General features: G+C 36.4%; 1 protein-coding gene across 1 annotated transcript in view; it reads right to left on the minus strand.

Annotated features, from left to right (window-relative positions):
* NCKAP5 (NCK associated protein 5) overlaps nucleotides 1-18,566 on the minus strand; it is a 373,153-nt gene that overhangs the window by 31,163 nt on the left and 323,424 nt on the right. Inside the window, exon 16 of the mRNA XM_027637160.1 lies at nucleotides 2,003-2,317. Within this exon, the coding sequence (XP_027492961.1) occupies nucleotides 2,003-2,317 (315 nt within the window). The remainder of the gene's footprint in view (nucleotides 1-2,002; nucleotides 2,318-18,566) is intronic.

Genomic DNA, 18,566 nt, shown 5'->3' on the forward strand with positions numbered 1-18,566 from the left:
AACTACAATGGCAGAATTTGATCCAAAACCATTTCCAGTTAACAAGAGAAGAGGAAGGCATGAATTTAAATCCCTCCGTTAGTTTTAAAATATACACTCTTTCAAAAAAGAAAAACAATCGATAACTACTAGGCATTGTAGGATCTGCTTTGCTATTTTATGTTCTCAGAGAACAATCTTTTAACATAAATATAATTGGAAGTACCTTTCTAGCAGAAAGGCAGCTTCTTTATTTGCTATACATGCGCTATGCAAAATCAGAACATCAAAGAAGATATATGCTGTATATGAAATAAAGTGATAATTGTAATTTGGATCAGAAAGTAAGGGAGAGAAGAATAGAATGAAAATATTCTAGTAAAGAATGAGTTGACCCCACCATCTGATGTATACTATTTTTTTAAACATCTCTTTATGACAATTTAATTAAGATACAAACCTTACAAGGTTGGTGCAGTGAATATTAGCATTAAGATCAGAACAATCTTACTGCTACTGACTTCTTATGAAGCAATTCAATGTTTGCAGCTTCTGTTCAATTTGTTATAATGACAGTGTTTAATCATGGGCTCTACTCTATAGCACACTGCTGAATTGAGGTCACACATGTGGCTATTCAAGCATGTAGCACATAATCTATAACTAGGATTTCCCTTCTGAATCCTTCTAAGCTGTACCATTAATTACCAGTACAGTTATTTTAAAAATACTAAGTATTAAAGTGTATTTTATTTAGCTTTGATTTGAAAAAAACCAGGGGAGTCTGCAATGAAGCATACAGTGTGTATTTGCAGTCTATTATTACACTATTGCAATACTGCACTGGGAATATTGCTAAATCAACTGAATTCTAAGATGTTTAATTAGAATCCTTCTCTTATGCATCCTATGAAACATATAAGAGAGGCTTCTTTCCTCCCAGGCTCAATATAAGTCAGCTCATTAGCAGAACACATATTTGATGGTCTTAAACTAAGCTCAAACTTGATATTTAACCTTACACGCTAATTACACAGAATCTCTCTTATAGAGTGATACAGATTTATGCAAGTTAAAAACTCACTACTTTCATAGGAGCAACAAATACACTGACAAAGTGCTCACCACCATAACCCCAATAAATACGTGACATTGCACTTGGTCAAGATAAAACAGTACTCTACTCTATTAAACTAATTACTTCAACTGTGTTTTGTACTGTATCTGTCATGCTGACTATGAAAATTCTCCTGTTATAAATGCTATGTGATTTCTAATGTTATTAACATATATATTAATAACTCAAAAAGACTTCAAAAACTTATATAGTCAATATGTTTTTATAAAAAAATGCACAGAGTTCAGTGGAACTACTTACTAATACCAAGTTATTTGCTGGAGCTTTGATGGATTGCCAGTACTTTCATTCCTTTGTCAGCTTTTATTTTATAGCTTAAACACACACTTAGCTCACAAGTGAAAGTAAGGTATTTTATGTTCGTATATAGAAATGTATTTGTGTGATGTAGTAAAGTAACGAGAGTTTTGTTTGAGGTCAAGGCTGTATATTCATTGGGACAGAATTTATGCATTGAGGCCAAATGAGTCTTTAGTTCAAATCTGGTATCAAAAGCCAGTCTTTATGAATATGTCTTTTCTGTGTCACAACATGGCTATGATTTGTACTTTGCCACAAAGTCTGATCCTGAATGTTGCTGAAAACCCGCATTCTTATTCAAGTCAAATTCCAAGGCTGGCATATGTTTTTTCTTCAAGTACTGTTTCTTGAGAAAAGGATTTAAGTACTAAACTAATTTTTCTTCCTCAGATAAGCATTATGTGCAACAAAATTTCCATATGGCTCAGGTCACAAACTTGTTAACCTTATGCATTCATAAAGAGAGTATCTTCTGCTCTGCATTTAACATTTCTGTTATCAATTGCCATTATTATAAGATTTCTGCTAATGAAAACAGACGTCAGGCCAGAAATAAAGTAATTTTTGGTATAATTGACATTTTACCTGAGGAAGCTGGTTTTGGAAGGCGACTTTGAAAAGGTCGTACACCTTTGGCAGTCATGGCCGGATCGGATGTTGAGTGACTAATTATGCTTTCCACAGACTCCTGGCTCTTAGCTGTTGAAGGCACTTCTCGCTCAAGAGTTTTGGCTTTTACTGAAGAAGCTGAAGGAGGAACTTGCTCAGATGCTGCAAGGGCTTCTGTTTCCAAGGTTGATTCTGGCTTAGAAATGTGCCGCCCCGTAGATCGGTTCCCCGAGTCAGGGAGGGGGAAGGTTCCAATCCCACTGTCCAGTGTCCTCATCTGGCAGCAAGACTCTAAGACACAGGGAAACAGGTGTCGCTGATATTTATAGACAGTGGAAAAAAAAAGCCTTTTAAAGGGAAGGCTTCAAGGAAAGGAAAACATTTTGCATTTTGTGAGTATGCTGTTATCTGTCACTTGTATGCTTTTTGAACTATGTCTGTCTAACTGAATACAATCAAATACCACATTGAAGTGCAATGAAACCAACAAACAGGTGCCAAAACATTGACACTGTCTTGCTTCAGAGTAATGGTGTGATTAAGATAGGCATGTCTCACTGATTACAGCTTGAATTTTAAAACTATTTACTTTGAAGGCCTACAGAAAGTCTGAGGAGTACTAATATGAGGGATTGAGTAGTGTACTGTATTTCTGACACAAACCTGCACTCCACAGAAGTTTGGCCTCCCCATTCTTACGCTTTGTTAATTGCTTCTCATACAAGAACGTGTTAATCAAAATGCATCATTTATTCTTACACAAAATTAAGGTTTAAGAATTTCTCAGAGATAACCATCTTTCAGAGCATCCTGAAAAACTTGGATGGTAAGAACCATGCCTTTATTTTCCTTGTTATGTCCTGGTTCTGCACTTCCCAACATAATGCCAGTCAGAGATACCTTAAAGTAATTGGTTTGGAAGCACTGTGGTCTCACATAGCCCTCCAGCTTATCCTACTGGAAAGGTGCTGTACTAACCATGAACAAAGAAATATGCAAGTGTAGATGCCTGCGTGTTGCTATCCTAGCAACTAGGATGTACCAGCACCCCCTGCCTTCTATCGGTTTCCAGAGACTTCCCTTTTGTTTGCATAATGGGCAAACAATGTCAAAGGGACTATGATGGCAAGGTCCTTCTGAGAGCTATAAACACCAAGGAGGGAAATTCAGCACTAATGGTTGGAAAATGAGCATAATTTAGGTTAAATGTCTGGAAATATCCCTTGACAGCGAGATCTTCGGTCTGTGGCAGACACTCCCAAAGGAAGCAGAGGAATTTCCTTTGCTTTGAACAATTTAAGGCTACACTAGCTAAAAGATATACTGCAGTGAACAATTGTACTCTAGCAGGAGATGCAGAATATGACTCCATATATCTTCTCCATCTCTATCTTCTGTGTTTCTGATATTGATTTTTTTATGATATGTCCATTTGTTATTTAAGTCTGTTGTAGTTAGCAGTCCTCTGACAAGTCATTTTAATTATTTTTTCTTCTGTAGTGTTTCTAATACTCTCAGAAATTTGGAAATACTCCTCCCTTATGGGTTTTGCCTATTTGTTTTTGAACTAAGAGCATTACCATGGTCATTTATGTTAAATATCTTCATCTCTAATTGGCCTTACTTGATAACAAGTAAGAAACTACTTACAGATAAATGTCTATTTATATTTCTTGGTTGTTGTCAAAAGCAAAGCAGCCTATGTTTATGTGGTCCTCATTACCTCATCCTTGTCAGTCAGAATCAAAGAAGGACTGAAAATCATACTGAGCACCTTAATCTTTCAGGGCCTGGTTGAACTGCAAGAGCAAAACATGCTATGTACTGTCTTTTAAAAGGGCAACAAGTGACTCTGATTTCCCTCACACAATTACTGCATCCCAATCAATTATCTCCATAGGTAAAAGGAGATAAGATGTGGGAGCTATGTCTAGCTGGCACCTACATTTTACATCACATTTTTGAGCTAATGTGCCATAATGATTTTAGAAGTTGCTGAAGATTATCCAGGAAACGTAAATAACACCCCAAACAATTATATTTGGTTCTGATGCATCAAAAGGAGGCAACCTATGTACTGTAGTCTCTTAATTTGGCAATCCTTCCTCTGACATATTTTTTTTTGTTTTTGAATAGTGAAATACTAGCTAGAAGTGGGTTAACTGTTACTCTTGGGAGTGCAAAAAAGCAAGTTAACATGCTAGGTGTCTGCCCTTGCCATTTTCTGCAGGTAACTGATTTTAAACAATGTGTTTAACATGGACCGGAAATGCTTCAGCTAAAGACTGTCAGTGACAGAGTTAGTAAATAAGGGAATATAGATATTATATAACATAGAATAACATAGGATAAGAGAGGACTTCTGTTAGTTGCCTCTTGGCCAGAAGAAAGACATTTGTGCAACACTGGTTATGTTGGAGAGGCAGAAGCTCTTCAGCAGAGACATGGAGTAAATTGGAAGCACCACAGAAAAAAGAACTTCCTGAAAATAAAAGTCTGAAGAGTCTCCCATCTACATCTGTATGGTTAATGTAGGACCTGATTTTGTAACCCATTTCCACAGGACTTTGAAGGATCTTGTAGTGTTGTTTCCTTTCTGAGCATTCTCTGAGAAACTAAAAAGTCATTCCCTCCTAATTATTACAGGAAAATTAAGTAGGATCAAAATGTATATCAAACAGGAAAGGTACAGCTTTTGCTCAGGGAGAACTGGAAGATGAAAATTATTTTTTCTTCTGAGGTCATATTTCTTAAAATGACATAAGGACTTGTCTTGCCCACTGTTACCTTGTGTAGATCTAGGAAGGAACTATTAAAGCAACGGCATAAAATCAAGAGAATGAATACTGAGGGCTACACTTCCAAGAAAATACAGTCTCCTGCTGTTCTCAGAATAACTGGGAGAGTGACGTAGGAGCACACCAGCAGCATCACATTTAATTAAAAGGAAAAATAGTTTTAATCGATTATGGTCTTCCTTCATAGAGACTTTATCCATGATAAAAGCAATACACCAGGCGGAAAACAGATTTTTAAAACAGCTCACTAATTTTTAGTTTTGAAAAACCACAAAAGGGCCTGCTTTTCAAAGTGCTCAGTACTGAGCAGTTCCCATTGTGACACTTAAAGACAGATTTTTGAAGAATTCTGTGACTCAGATATGTTGAACTGTCCTCAAAAACTTAGTCCTAAATCCAGAGTACATCGCCAAATTCTTTGTGGATGTTAATTTTTCACTACTGAATGTAACTAATTCATCCCTAAAGCTATATAATACAAATTAAAAAGTATCTTTCATAACAATTTTTATTATTGAATGAATGAATATACATTATCTTGTGTTGTTTTTAAACTTTTATGAAGCAACTGCAAAATAAAAAAATATGTTATACATCTCAGTGACAGCTTTCAAACATCTTCATGGCCCATCTGATTTCATCAGCAGCACTGACACTTCAAATGACTGTTATCAGTGAGAGCTGCACAAGACTACATAATGAAAATATGTAAAAGTTAAATCTCTGATGCTGTGACAGTACTACTCAATAGATGAAAAATGATTCTGCAAAACATTAAAGCCTGGAAAGAGTTATATATGAGCTTAATTACATTTGCTTGCAAAGTCTTCCTGGCATACCAGCCAAATTCCTTGCCCGTTTCTGATTTTTTTGCTTCTCTTTCTTTGCCAGGAAAGAAAGAAGCTCACAGAATGGTACTTAGTTTTTATAGTGGACACAGACAGACTCACTATCAGCCATTTCACTGAAAAATCAGACTAGAACCAAAAGTTTGAAATACTGAAAAAGCCCCTTCTCTCTCTTCCATCATGTGGACTTGAGTCTGGGCCAAAATTGAAGCCCCTGGAAGTCCTCTTGTAGAGGAACATTTCCAGAACCGAAAACAGAAATAAGAAAGAATTTACAGAAAATTTTTGGAGATCAAGAAAACTCCTAAATGCATGGAAATCTTTTGATGACAGGCCATTGCTAAGAGCTTTGTGGACAATTTGAGGAAGACCTTTAATGTTGAGAAGCTTCTCAACAAAAGGAATTAACACTGCATAGATAGCTATTTGAAAGTTTGCTGAGCTCCCTACTTCTCAATAACTTTCAGATTTAATATTTTTACAGGCAAGATGATCATACAGTTCATGCCCTACATCAGCTGCTCATGGTAGTTTTACATCTGGACAGGCTTTGGTACATTGCATTATCACTGGTGCTTTGCCAATGTTTTCTGGTATCAGCAGACCACCATGGCTTCTTCAACATGGGGTCAGCACCCAAATTAGATGGAATGGAAAGAATCTGTGAAAACTGTGCACCATTCTGAGGGTCTGGACAAGAAGAGAATAGAAAAGGGACATACACTCAGGCTGGTAGGTATCAGGAATTCTTAAAATGAGATCATCACTGGGGAAAATAACAATAGCAGTTCCTTCTGTGGGTTTTTTACATTTTCCTCTGAACTGCAAAAATTAAATAGTTAGAAGTAAACATAGCCCACTGTCAAGAACTGACAACTTGGAGTTCATTAAAGTATCTCAGGGCATTCTCCAGAGCATAGATTATTTAAAAATGCATCTTAAATGCCATCATCAGATCATTAAACCTAATTATTCTTCAACTTTTGTTTACTTCTTCTGAAACAATTGCCATGAAGGTACCAAAAGCACATCAACTCTAGTTCAGAAACCATCCTGGGTACAAATCACTGAGACTGGAAGAGGATACCCAGAGATGCTGAGCACTGACCTTGCTTTTGTGTTCCTTCAGAAGTACTGGTATTAGTCTCTGTGAGGGCAAGAGGAGCTCTCAGTCTGAGCTGGTAGCACGCTGCTTTATGCTGTTATACAGCCCCCTTCTCTGTTCCTCTTTATATATAATGCATGTGAAAGGAAAGTCAATTTTGGAAAAAAAAAACAAACACAAAAAACAAAGAAAACATAGAACAGCTACAATGAAGGGAATTGCTTCCAGCACAAAACAAGGAATGCGAGTCCAACCTCCCTCAGGCTGAGCTCTACACCACTGGCTGCAAAATAGGGTATTACTCAAAATAAGCAATGGAGCAAAATCCGTCCCTCGTTTCGATTAGGGACATGCAAGTCTTTCTAATGTTGAACCTATGCTGAGTCCTAGCACACATCCAAGAGATTTCATGAATGTCATAAAATAGAAGACATAAAGTGATGATGTACCTTTAAATACAGCTTCTGAATATGTTTTTCTTCAATAATGTGAAAAGATGCTTTTGCTAAGGGGGATATAATGCTACATGTTATTGCAAACAAACCTTTTAACTGAATAACTGAAGAGTGTTTCATAATGCTTCCTCAGGTAAAGTAAAGATTCACATTCTAATAAAGTCTTTTTATGTTGTATCTTAAATGAGTTTCACAGATGCTTAGTTTCTTCACAAATCACATACCAGTCCTTCTCTACATACAGTTAAGAAGCCTATAAAATAACTCATGGTTATTTTGACCACCTCGTTAAAAAAATATGTGAGTTTTATTATGATTTTTGAATCATCCATAAAAATCTTTATGGAAACCACAAGATCCAGTTTTACCCACAGAGCTAAAATAAGGCATCAATACCTGTGCATACATAATAAAATTCAAAATGGTCAGGCAATTCACCCATTTTGAATTAAACACAATAAGAGGAGACATTTCTGGACGGTGGCCCACAGGGAAGGACTTACAGGTCCTGAGAAGAAACAATTACAGGCCCTATCATGTTTTAAGGGCAGTTTTGCCTCTCTACCCACTTGTGCCATGACTGACAGAAGGCAGCTGCCTTTCAGTGCTGCTTGAGGGGTCGAGATTTCCAGAAGCAGCTCAGTAACCTCAACCATTTCCCATCAGGTAGAACCACGATGCTGCTAATGAAACATACTGATGGATACCAGATGCAACTACTGCAGATATGATTTCTACTTTAAATGTCACACAAACTAACAGCTTCTACTTGGAGCTGGCAAAGTTACAGAAGTGCTTATGTTACTTACCTTTGATGGCCAATCTATATTAATGTTAAGAATAAAAAGCAACAAAGAGGACAAGTGTATTTTAGGTCAAAAAGATTACAGGTAGTTCTGCTTCCATCAGGCTTTCTATGTATAATACTCATAGCACAGGGACATATTTTCTTTCAAAGAAGCATCCCACCTCATGAAAAATGTGGAATCCTCCCCTGTGCTCACCACTACAGCTGGTTTGAGATATTCCTCACATAAATTTTCGAGTTTTGGCCTACAAAACTGTACATGATTGACACAAATTTCAGCTGAAGCCTAAAGTAACCAGTAGAATTTTCCCTAGAAAGCAGACATTTTCAGGAAAAAAATATCAGTCAAAAATAGCGCTGTATCAAGAACAGTTTCACTGGGAAATTTCCAGCAAGCTGTTTTCAGTACAGACTCAAGCCTTGAAAGGTTTTGAGAGGTACATAACACTGAATGGCCTTTCTTCAAGGAGTATCTACAACAGTAAAAGTGAAAGGATGTAATTCCCATCAGTAGCAGAATATACAAATTCTAAGAAATTCTAAGAAATTCTAACTTTCTTTGCATTAGAAAGTTCAAGACTTTCTACTAAGCTGACACAGGGAACAAGATAACATAATTGTTTTCTTCTGAAACAGAAAGGGAGCATAGTTTTTTCTAGTATTTTGAAACATGCCAAATTAAAAATTAATAATTTTTCTATTTTTCAGAAAAATATTTCAAATGTAAATAGGGCCCTGTAAAATTCTTTTAAAAGTTAATAAACATCTTTAAGCTACATGTGGCATTGGCAGGAAGAACTTAAACTACAGATGGCAAAACAGATCTCTTTATTTGCACATCCTTCTCTTCATCTGCAATGCTAAAGCAACCACAAAAAATGAATGTATTTCTGCCAAATCAATGTCAATTTTAAGTAGATTATTCCTTCTGGGTTTACACTATAATTTGATCCAATTAGTCAAAGATGAGTGCATTATTGTTTTCTATCTGGATCTGAGATACAACCAGTACGTAGAACTAAAAAACCCCAAAGGCTATCCTAGGTAAAACTAGAAAAGACCCAAGTTTTCATTGCCCTACACTCCCATGGGCATTGTACTGGTGGCATGGGATTATTTCTAATGTATACTAAGGATGGGTAAATGGTCAGAGGATTGCACTGTGCATTTTCAAATGATGGATCTACAAGTGAACTTCATTCATGGCTGCTTGAATCTGGAATTGCAATTTATACCTATTTATAAAATTAATAATAAAATAAATACTGACTTTACAAACTTATTCAGTGTTCTATTTTCTTCCTAGTCACGCTTTTTTTTTCAAAACCCACAAACTTCAATATGTCACTTATCCAATAATTTGTCAGTTGTCTTCACAGTTTTCCATGACCACAATCCCATCTCTGGAATGTATTTTCTGAGTTGAAACAGAAAATTGCTGCCTCATTTTAATTTCAGTCCCGCCTTAAAATAAATTTCTAACAGTAAGTCAGAAAATTAGTTTGAATTATTAGTGAGTACTAATGATCTTGTACTCCAATTTAGAAGTTATCTATGGATTTTTTTTTTAACAAGTGCTTCCCATCCTCCTCCAGGCATTTAGATTTGTTCACTGCATGCTTGTAATGGTGGCAAGCTATGTGGAATAGGGCTGTTACAGAGAACAAAATGAGCTAGAAAAGGAACTTGGAATTTTCTACTGCACGTCTCAGTGTCTATTAAATACAAAAGTCTACATGTACTTTTCCAGTTGGGGAACTCTCACAACCAATGATGTCTGGAATGATCTCTCTGTATGATGCTGTTATACTTTCTTCCTAAAAATCTACTCACTGTTCTCAGGAGGCAGGATATTAGAAATAGATAGTATTTTAGTTCTACTAGAAAAGATATATTCAGACCTATAACTCACGTGAAGAGCAACTTTAAGCTCTGTGTAAAAGGTAATTAAATGAGATCCAGCTGCAGCCTGGCTGTCAATGAGGCCAGCCTAGAAATACTTTGGGGAGCTATCCCCATTCTTTTTTGGCTCTATGTCCCCCTTTGGTTTTACATCTGCACTTGCCAATCAGCCTTACAGCTTTGCAACTATCTTTAGGAAAGTTACAGATGAGGAACAGCTGAGAAGAAAGAGAATTCCTCACATCTGAAGCAAGGTGTGAATCCAAGGTAAGTAACAGGTCTGCCGCAATGCGGAAATGTGGCTTTCCCAGGCTTTTTTCACTGAGTGAAGCCTTCTGTTTCCCTACTGAGCAAAGCCTTCTGTTTCCCTTAGTACTCTGAAATGTAAAGGTTGCTAGCCAACAATTGCACACTGTCTCAGGAACATCTTACTGGGGATTGCTCATTCAAGGCATGAGTGGATGCTTCCCTTCATCTGCGGTTCTCTAACAAAAAAGACATATCCCAGCTCTCAGGAATTCTACTTACGAGTAGGAAAGCCCAAGAAAGGATGGTTTATTATTTACCCAGGTGCTAAGGGCTTCCTCAGCCATGCCTTTTCCTTGTAACCACAGGCCTTTATCTTTCTCTCTTCATGCCCCAGTTCTTCATATTAAAACAGAGAGCTAATCACACTGCTATCCTGAGGATAAAGAACATAGATGTTTGGCAGCCGCTGTATAACCAACATGTAATCTCTTCAATGAATAATGCTTGTGTAGAGATACTTTTAGCTTTTTTGGAGGTTGTTCAGGAATTAATAGCAAGCTGAAAAATACTTACAAGAAGCATTAAGATTGGGGTTTTTTGCTAATATTATTAGAGGCAGCTGATTTATTTTAAGAATAACTGCATTAGACCACAGGAGTGAAGAGGTCACATGTAGCATCTCAGAAACACAGGCAACACACAGTGCCCAAGGGAGCATTTGGCTGTTCCACTGAGGGTTTCTGTTCACTGACTAGCACGTTGGAAGCATTTAAGGATAGCAGGATGGAAGCACTAATTTACTTGCTCTTAAGCAACTCTCTTATAAATTGGAGTTTACTTTCACTCATATGGAGATACTTTCTTTGATTTTCTATTCCCAACAGATAGGACTTAGGGATTGTGCTTTAAGCACAAATGCTGTCTCTGGTAAACATGGACCGATTTCTAAGTGCATAGGAAGCTCTGGGTTTTGCAAATGCATGAGAGAACATACTATATTTATTTTTTAACATCACTGCTTTTTGTTTGTTAGTACAAAAAATGTTGAAATTAAAGGCACCTGAATATTAAATGAAGCTTTAAATAATTTATTTTTATTTCTGCTCTGCAGATGGCTTTACTTAAAGCTAACAAACACTCAAAAATATACATGCACACCTGAAACAGACTGATTTTATTTCTTAATTAATGATGTGAAAACTCATTAACAGAGTGAGTGCAGAGAGCCTTGAGTAACTTTTAGGTGTACTATAATCCTTCCGCTTTGGTACCCAAGTTCAAGTTCAGCTCCTCCAAACCAGCTGAATCACTGTGAAACCAACTGCATGCAAGCAGGAGCTAGTAAGAAACCATAATGATTTAAAGCCAGAGGAATGAATAGAGATTTTTTTTCAGAAAATCTACTATTTGCAAAAAAAAAGTCTGCCATGTTACATGGTATTACAAAACCACCATTAGAATGACCACTTTGAAACAAAATACTGCACCTCTGTGCCTGTTAAAGATAGGAAGTAGAGAAATTAGTCACTATGAATATATTAGTTGATTTCTTTTTCTTTTTCCTAACAGTGAATTGTCCAAACACTGAGTAATTGAGATCACCTAGTATTAAAAGCTATGCACTGATTCTATAGGTATTATTTCTCTCTTACAGTGATCTTTTTGAAGAGTCTGGTTTTTTACGATATGCTATGATGGCTAATTGCATAATCAAATGTCAACAATTCAGGTCTCAGACTGAAGACATGAATCAAAGCTCCTCAAACTCAATTAAAAACAGCAAAAAAAATACGAATAGGCATCCTGTCCTCAGAGTGAGAATCTGGAAAGGCATATGCCAGCTCAAACATAATTGATAATACAGGTGAAATTTTTATTTTTATTTTTCATAAAACTAATCCTAGGTATCATTGTAGAAAAGGAGCACAAAGTCCACATGAGCACAGATGAAACACGTTTAAAATAACTCAACACACCCTCAATCAAAATGATTTTCAGTTTGCTCAGTTGTACTTCAGGTGTATGAATTAATTAATGGGAAATGCATAACTGAAGCTTCATACACACATCTACGAATGGCCCTAGCCAGAAGCAAAATACATGTAAAAGCAGAAAAGTTTCAAATAGAACAACTCATACTGTTATAGAGAATACTGGCATGTACTATCCTGTAATAGGTATGATAATCAGGCACAGTCCAGATTTGAGTGATAAAAATGAATATAGATTGGGTTAGACTGTAAAGAAGTGTAAATTGACACAGATGCATTAACTTCAGAGTCAAAGAACCCGGCCATCGTGTTTAATTGACATTTTAAGCCTGAATGAGACCAGCAGATTTTCAGTATCTTGAATAATAATTAGACTGTATCCTATATATAATGCGTAAAGAGCCACACTTCTCATTCTAGTGATAAAATTTGGTATTTCTGGATGAATAAATGTAATGACAAAGAAGGAAATTAGCAGCTAATCATCGTGGCTAATAAGGAAGTGTTGATCCAAAATATTAATTCTCCCCACAGAAGGAAGAGAAGCTAGACAGTAGGCTGCAGCAGTGCTACAGAAGAATTGGCAATTAGACAAGTGCTATGTGCACTATCTTTAAAGTATAAAGAAATTATTTGTCTTTGCCAGACTGTGAAGAAGGTAAGCTGACACAAATTAGAAGACATTAATGGATGTTAGTTTCTTATTATTCACATTGGCAAGGCTCTCCATCATCTTCCTGGAAAGTAAGTATCAACTAGAAAAATACACAGAAAGTTTCACTCTATTATCATAGGCTCCTCCAGACAATAATTTCAAAATGAATCCCTGCAGAAATGTCCAAATGCCAAATGAGTCAAGAACACAGTACAGCAGACAGTATTCATCCCATTTCTAGTGGCCCAAACTCACATAATGCCATTCCTGTCTCAGGTCTCTCCATTTTGACGAAGTGTCTGAGCAGGAGAACTTCCAACCTACAGGTATGTTTCTACATATAACCCAGTCAGTTGTTCTTGCAATGCCTACTAGTTATTAAACAAGATTTCCCCTCAGTGATGCCTCACTTTAGCTACTCTGGTTCAGAAAAGTGAGAAACCAAGACACAGGTCATTTCAATCATGGTGAAGGATCAGAAAATGCAGATTTTGAAGTACAAAAGGGGAAGAAGAGTGCTTGATAACTGCATGAAATCGAAAATGTAAATGCTTTGGGGATATTACATGAAGGCATCAAGTGACATAAAGTTAGAGGAAATGACTGAGGTATTTTGGTAAGTCAAAGTACTAATGTAACTGCTTTTTACCCAGCTGAGATCAGTTCTGTTTGTGTGCTTTCACACACACCTCCTGTCTCAAGTATTCTGAGGACAGTGAGACCATGATACATAAGGAGATTGTGATCTTGGTTTGAGGGTTTTTTTGTTTTGGTTTAGGTTTTTTTAATGAATAAGTTTGGATCCTAATGTTGCTAGAGGCCAATTTATTAATTCGTCATTGTTTTAGCAATTGGGAACCTAATCCTCTGTATTAACATCGAAGATGGTTAGATATAGCGAGTTATGTTTTTAAGCTGCCTGCTCCTCGTAACTCCCATTTTAAGGCTCTAGCCTAGAAAGCAGGCTTACTGAGCAATACAGCCAGCACCTACAGATCTAATACCTACCTCTCAGCTTCTACATGCACATAGGGCTTTAGAAAATGGCTTTGTTACTGATATCCAAATAAATTTATGCGTACTTGTACCATTGCTCATATAGGGGATTAATGAAAAATCTAATAGCTTATCAAACCTTGTATCAAAACGTAACATTTTGCAGATTCGAAATAGGAACAAACCCAGATTGGAAACAGATTCAGTGATAACTGGTTTTCCTTGATGACTTTTACAGACAGCAACCTCACATGTAGAGACTTCTAGGTACTCCACAGCTTTGCTGAGTGGTGATGGGGAAGATATAGCAAACATTTTTCCTTTATCTGATCACATGTAAATGAATAATTCAACTGCTATATCGGTGATAAGATGATTGCTAAATGGTTCTTCTCAACTTCTACCAATGGCTTGATGAAAGGAATTAACACTGACAGTGATAAGTTGTTTTCTCAGGCATTGAGACTTCATGACAAGAGAAGATTTATTTTGTGGTCAGAAGACATTTTATCAGTTGAATATTGTTCTTCATTAAATGCATTAGAGGCGTCCAAAGATTTGCCGGGCATTTAAGTAACTTCTGGATTATCCTTTTGCCTCTCCACAGTGATAAGGATCACCTCTCTTTACTGAATGCACAGGCAGTAATACAGTTCAATTTGTTCACCATCTTTCCTCTGTCACTTATCCTGTTACATTTATCTCAGTAATTCATTACAGACCTAATCTGTCTCCAGGTTTTGAGGGTTCCTTAAATGTGTTTGCTCAAGTATGTCAGACTTAATGGACATGTTTTAGGATGATGGATGTCAAACTTAATGTATTTACCACATTAATCAGGCTTGTTTCCTTCATATCTATTTCCATTCCCCAAGAATGAGAAAACATGAATTCAACAGCTGTTTACTTAATACACTAGTAAGAACACCCAAAGTTTTAGCAGTTTACATAATGGTGTATAAAACTAAGTCTTTGGTTCAGCAGAGGTGGGGTGTTTGGTGTTTTTCCCTTACTGGAAGCTTGGTGCAAGCTTATTTAAACAAGTAGATAAACTGCTATTGTTTTCATCCAGCTTTGGAATAGGACACTGGATAATTTGTATATCTGAGCACTGTATGTACATTAAATTGCACTTTCAGAAATGAAATCTGAAACCTACTTTCTCAGTTCCAGTGTTCCTCAGATCTAGATTTCAGGAAGAAACAAAGAGGAAAAAGGGCAGACCACACTGGAGCAAAGAAAGTGTTGATTAGAAATGGTTATGGGTATGGAAACAAAAAGGTAGGCTCTGTATGGTGGCCCAGATAACGAGGCAATACTGGGGTGTTGCACAAGCAGTAAAGAGGGACCACCACTTAGCAGTAAATGTGTATATTTGTGGGAAAAACATACATAAGAACCAGAAAGGAAAGAGGAATCAGAGACAAACAAATTTATCTGGGACACTAGAAAGAATGCAGGTATGCCCCTCATAGAAAAGTCTCCACATGAAGTGTGGCTTTTTATTATCATATATATAATTTCATAGTATGGCTACTGGGTGCTAAATAAAACAATATCACAGTATAAAGCCAGGGCTATCATATTTAATATTTGATACCTCGATACAAATAATTGTAATGCTGACATTTCATTTTAAGTCAAACCTACTTACATCTACAACATATTACATGTCCTACATTTGCTATCAGTATATCTGTAAAATTGCTATCAAGTAGCTAGCAGCTTACCTATAAAACTTGCTGTGAAGGACATTCCTGGCTTCTACTGAAAATGTAGTTTGATCACTTTGCTGCATATAGAGCTTAAAGGGGTGGATTTTAAAAGGCAGTGCAACATATAAAATACCAACAACTCTTCCTTTTTGTACCGTTGGGCATCTGAGGGATTCAACCAAATGCTCTCTAGAGAAGACAAGTCTCCCAAAAGTTTCTTAAAAAAAGGAAAAAGTTTCTCCTTTTTTCTGACCAGATTGCCTTTAAATTACACTGCGAAACCCTTCTATAAGGTTGTTCTTGGAAAGTAGAAAGAACGATGATAAAGCCTGCCTTAAGGCAGATGATTATCAAGAACTTTAATGGAATCGAGTGATGGGCTACAGCAGAGATACAAAAGAATCCCTTGACCTCAGTGTGTGTTTTTGTTCTAGCACAAAGCAGCAAAGTCTACAATGCACTTCTAATGTTGCTTTGATAGTGTGGAAGCCCAACCCTCTATCTAGCTAGAGACTTTTAAAACACTTTTAAGTCTCTGCAGGCATTTTCTCTGTATTATCTACAAGTTTTCCATTTAATGTTGGATGAATCAATTTTTAGCAACTGACCTGGACCTCTAATGGAAAGTTGACAAAAATTAGTCTCAAGTCTTTCTTCAAAGTTTCAAAAATTCTGACTACATTTATCTTCACAACCTTTGCCCATCTCTGAATTTCAGTTGAAATTCTCCAAACAAATAACAGGGGTCGATGCAGTTACATCAGGGATCAATTATGTAATTTCTTTCCAAGAACTGCGAATCATTCTACTGTGAATTCTAACCCCAGCCTGCCTCAGGGAATTAACTCCCCACACAGCTCCAGTAGGCAGTACCTAGATGTATTTTGGATTGCTAATACCAATTATCATGTTATCAATATTTGCTCTCTAGTGTACAAAGCTCAAGCAAACTGATGGTTTATTCAGATTGTTAAAATACATTTTATTTTTACCAGTGATGTCATTTTGAGGACAAAATCTACTTGCAGTGACGCCCTTGATGTCAAAACTCAACAGGCATTTATTAAACAATGAATCTACCCTTTTAGCTTAATCAGTGACATATTAAATATAACATTTGAAACCAAAAACATTCCAGTTCAATAAAACAATTCCTTTAGAAAAACTATCCATGCTTTCATGTACTCCCTGAATTTCGGTGCTTTAGAACAGAAGAGTTGTTTGATTCACTTAGGTTGCTAAGGATGGAATGACTGCTGGAAATCCACTATGGTGAATAATCATATTCACACACAGAAATATCTGTGACAAAAAATGCTCTTTCTTTGTATTGAAATCTGAGTATGAATTTAAGAATAGACTTGAAACCTTCTCAGACACTTCTCATCAGCCTTATGCTGAGATTATGTTTTGTGTGAAGCTTAAGCATATCATTAGCAAAAAGCATATTCCATGCTGACTTGCTCCTCTAGAGAATTTGTCACCCCTATGGGGTAACAAAGAGAAAAGAAACTGAACCCAGAAAAATTATCATCATGCAGCTTCCAAACATGGGGTTTGGTAAATCACCTAAGTGTTGATGTCTGAGAAAATGGCACGTTCAGTCTTTCACTTCAGCCTCAGTATAGGTTCATATCAAAACTGAAAAATGATATGATTAATTATGACTAAATTTCCTGTTCATTAGAGATATATTACCAGAAAGAAAATAACCTATTAATTTGTGTCTATCCAAAAATACTCTTATTGCATACCATAGTATTCCCATGTGAAGTTGTCTGCAAGAATGAATTCTTCAGTAATTAGCATTTGTTTGCTTGTGCCGTGGATTTTTGTCTTTTCCCTTGAAGCTGTTTATCAATGAAAACTCTTAATGCATTATAATTAATGCAATCATACTTTTCTAAGAGTAGCTGCTAATTTGAAACAGTACTTGAAAAATGAAGCATTGAACTTTTTAACAAATGCTTTATTCTTCTCAAGATGTCCAATTATTACATTCTCTATGTGTCATCTGTAACTGTCTTGTGAGTTTCTGGGCCATTGTGACAATAGGAAAATTCAAGACAAACAATGACACTTTTAGTGTCTTGAAGGAAACCGAATTCTTTTCCTTTGTAAAATAAAGGCTTTTTTATGTTTACATGGGAACAATACTGTCAGGAGCTTGATGTATCATCTTTACATTCAATACAAGAATTTTATATATAGGAATATTTGGAGACCCTGCTGTACTGTCTGAGCTGGAGAGTCTCAAGAAATGAAGGGAAAGTCAACCCTTTTATTATGTCCTTCCCCTTACTAGGTACTTTAGCATTTTCCACATCATCCCTCTTTCAAAACCCAACTACTTTACTGCAAAGGACTTGAGAAAAGAGCTGTGAAGATGAATGATCCTGAAAGTGATGCTCTTCATGGATTCCTAGGTCTGCTGTCTGTGGGAGCACTGGTAGCATCTGTGCTGCCAGGGCCGCGTTTGACTTCCTCACTGATAGTACAGCAAAGGCATCTGGAGTGTAACATATTTTTAAAAACTTTCAAAATGTTTTAAATATATGCTGAAGTACAGTATAGCACAATATAAATGACTGCTTCATATAGAAATGTTCATATGTTCCTGAGATACAGGTATATGAGGAGGGAAATTATATATAACTAGGTATTCTTGCTTTCTTCCAATTTAGCAAATCAAAAAAATCAGCAAAATACTTAAATTTGTTTAGATCAACAATTGACAATAGATTAAAATCCTAGGAACTGCAATTTTACACATTTTCTGGTTAACATATCCAGAAGTATTTCATTATTAGAACATGATAAACCAGCATTGTCTTACATGATACCAACTTAGAAGACTGTTTAGTTATAAATTCGTTCAGCTCTAAGTCTGTTAACAGTTTTGAACAAACCCAGTAGAACAAACTCATTAACGAACAGCTAAAAACCCACAGTGAACTTTGTTTTCTTAAAACAAGGGAGAATGGCCTTGACCTGATGGAGGGTAGATTTAGAGTAGAT

Source organism: Corapipo altera, unplaced genomic scaffold, assembly GCF_003945725.1.
Source record: "Corapipo altera isolate COAL_440 unplaced genomic scaffold, ASM394572v1 45, whole genome shotgun sequence".
NCBI classification, from domain to species: domain Eukaryota; kingdom Metazoa; phylum Chordata; class Aves; order Passeriformes; family Pipridae; genus Corapipo; species Corapipo altera.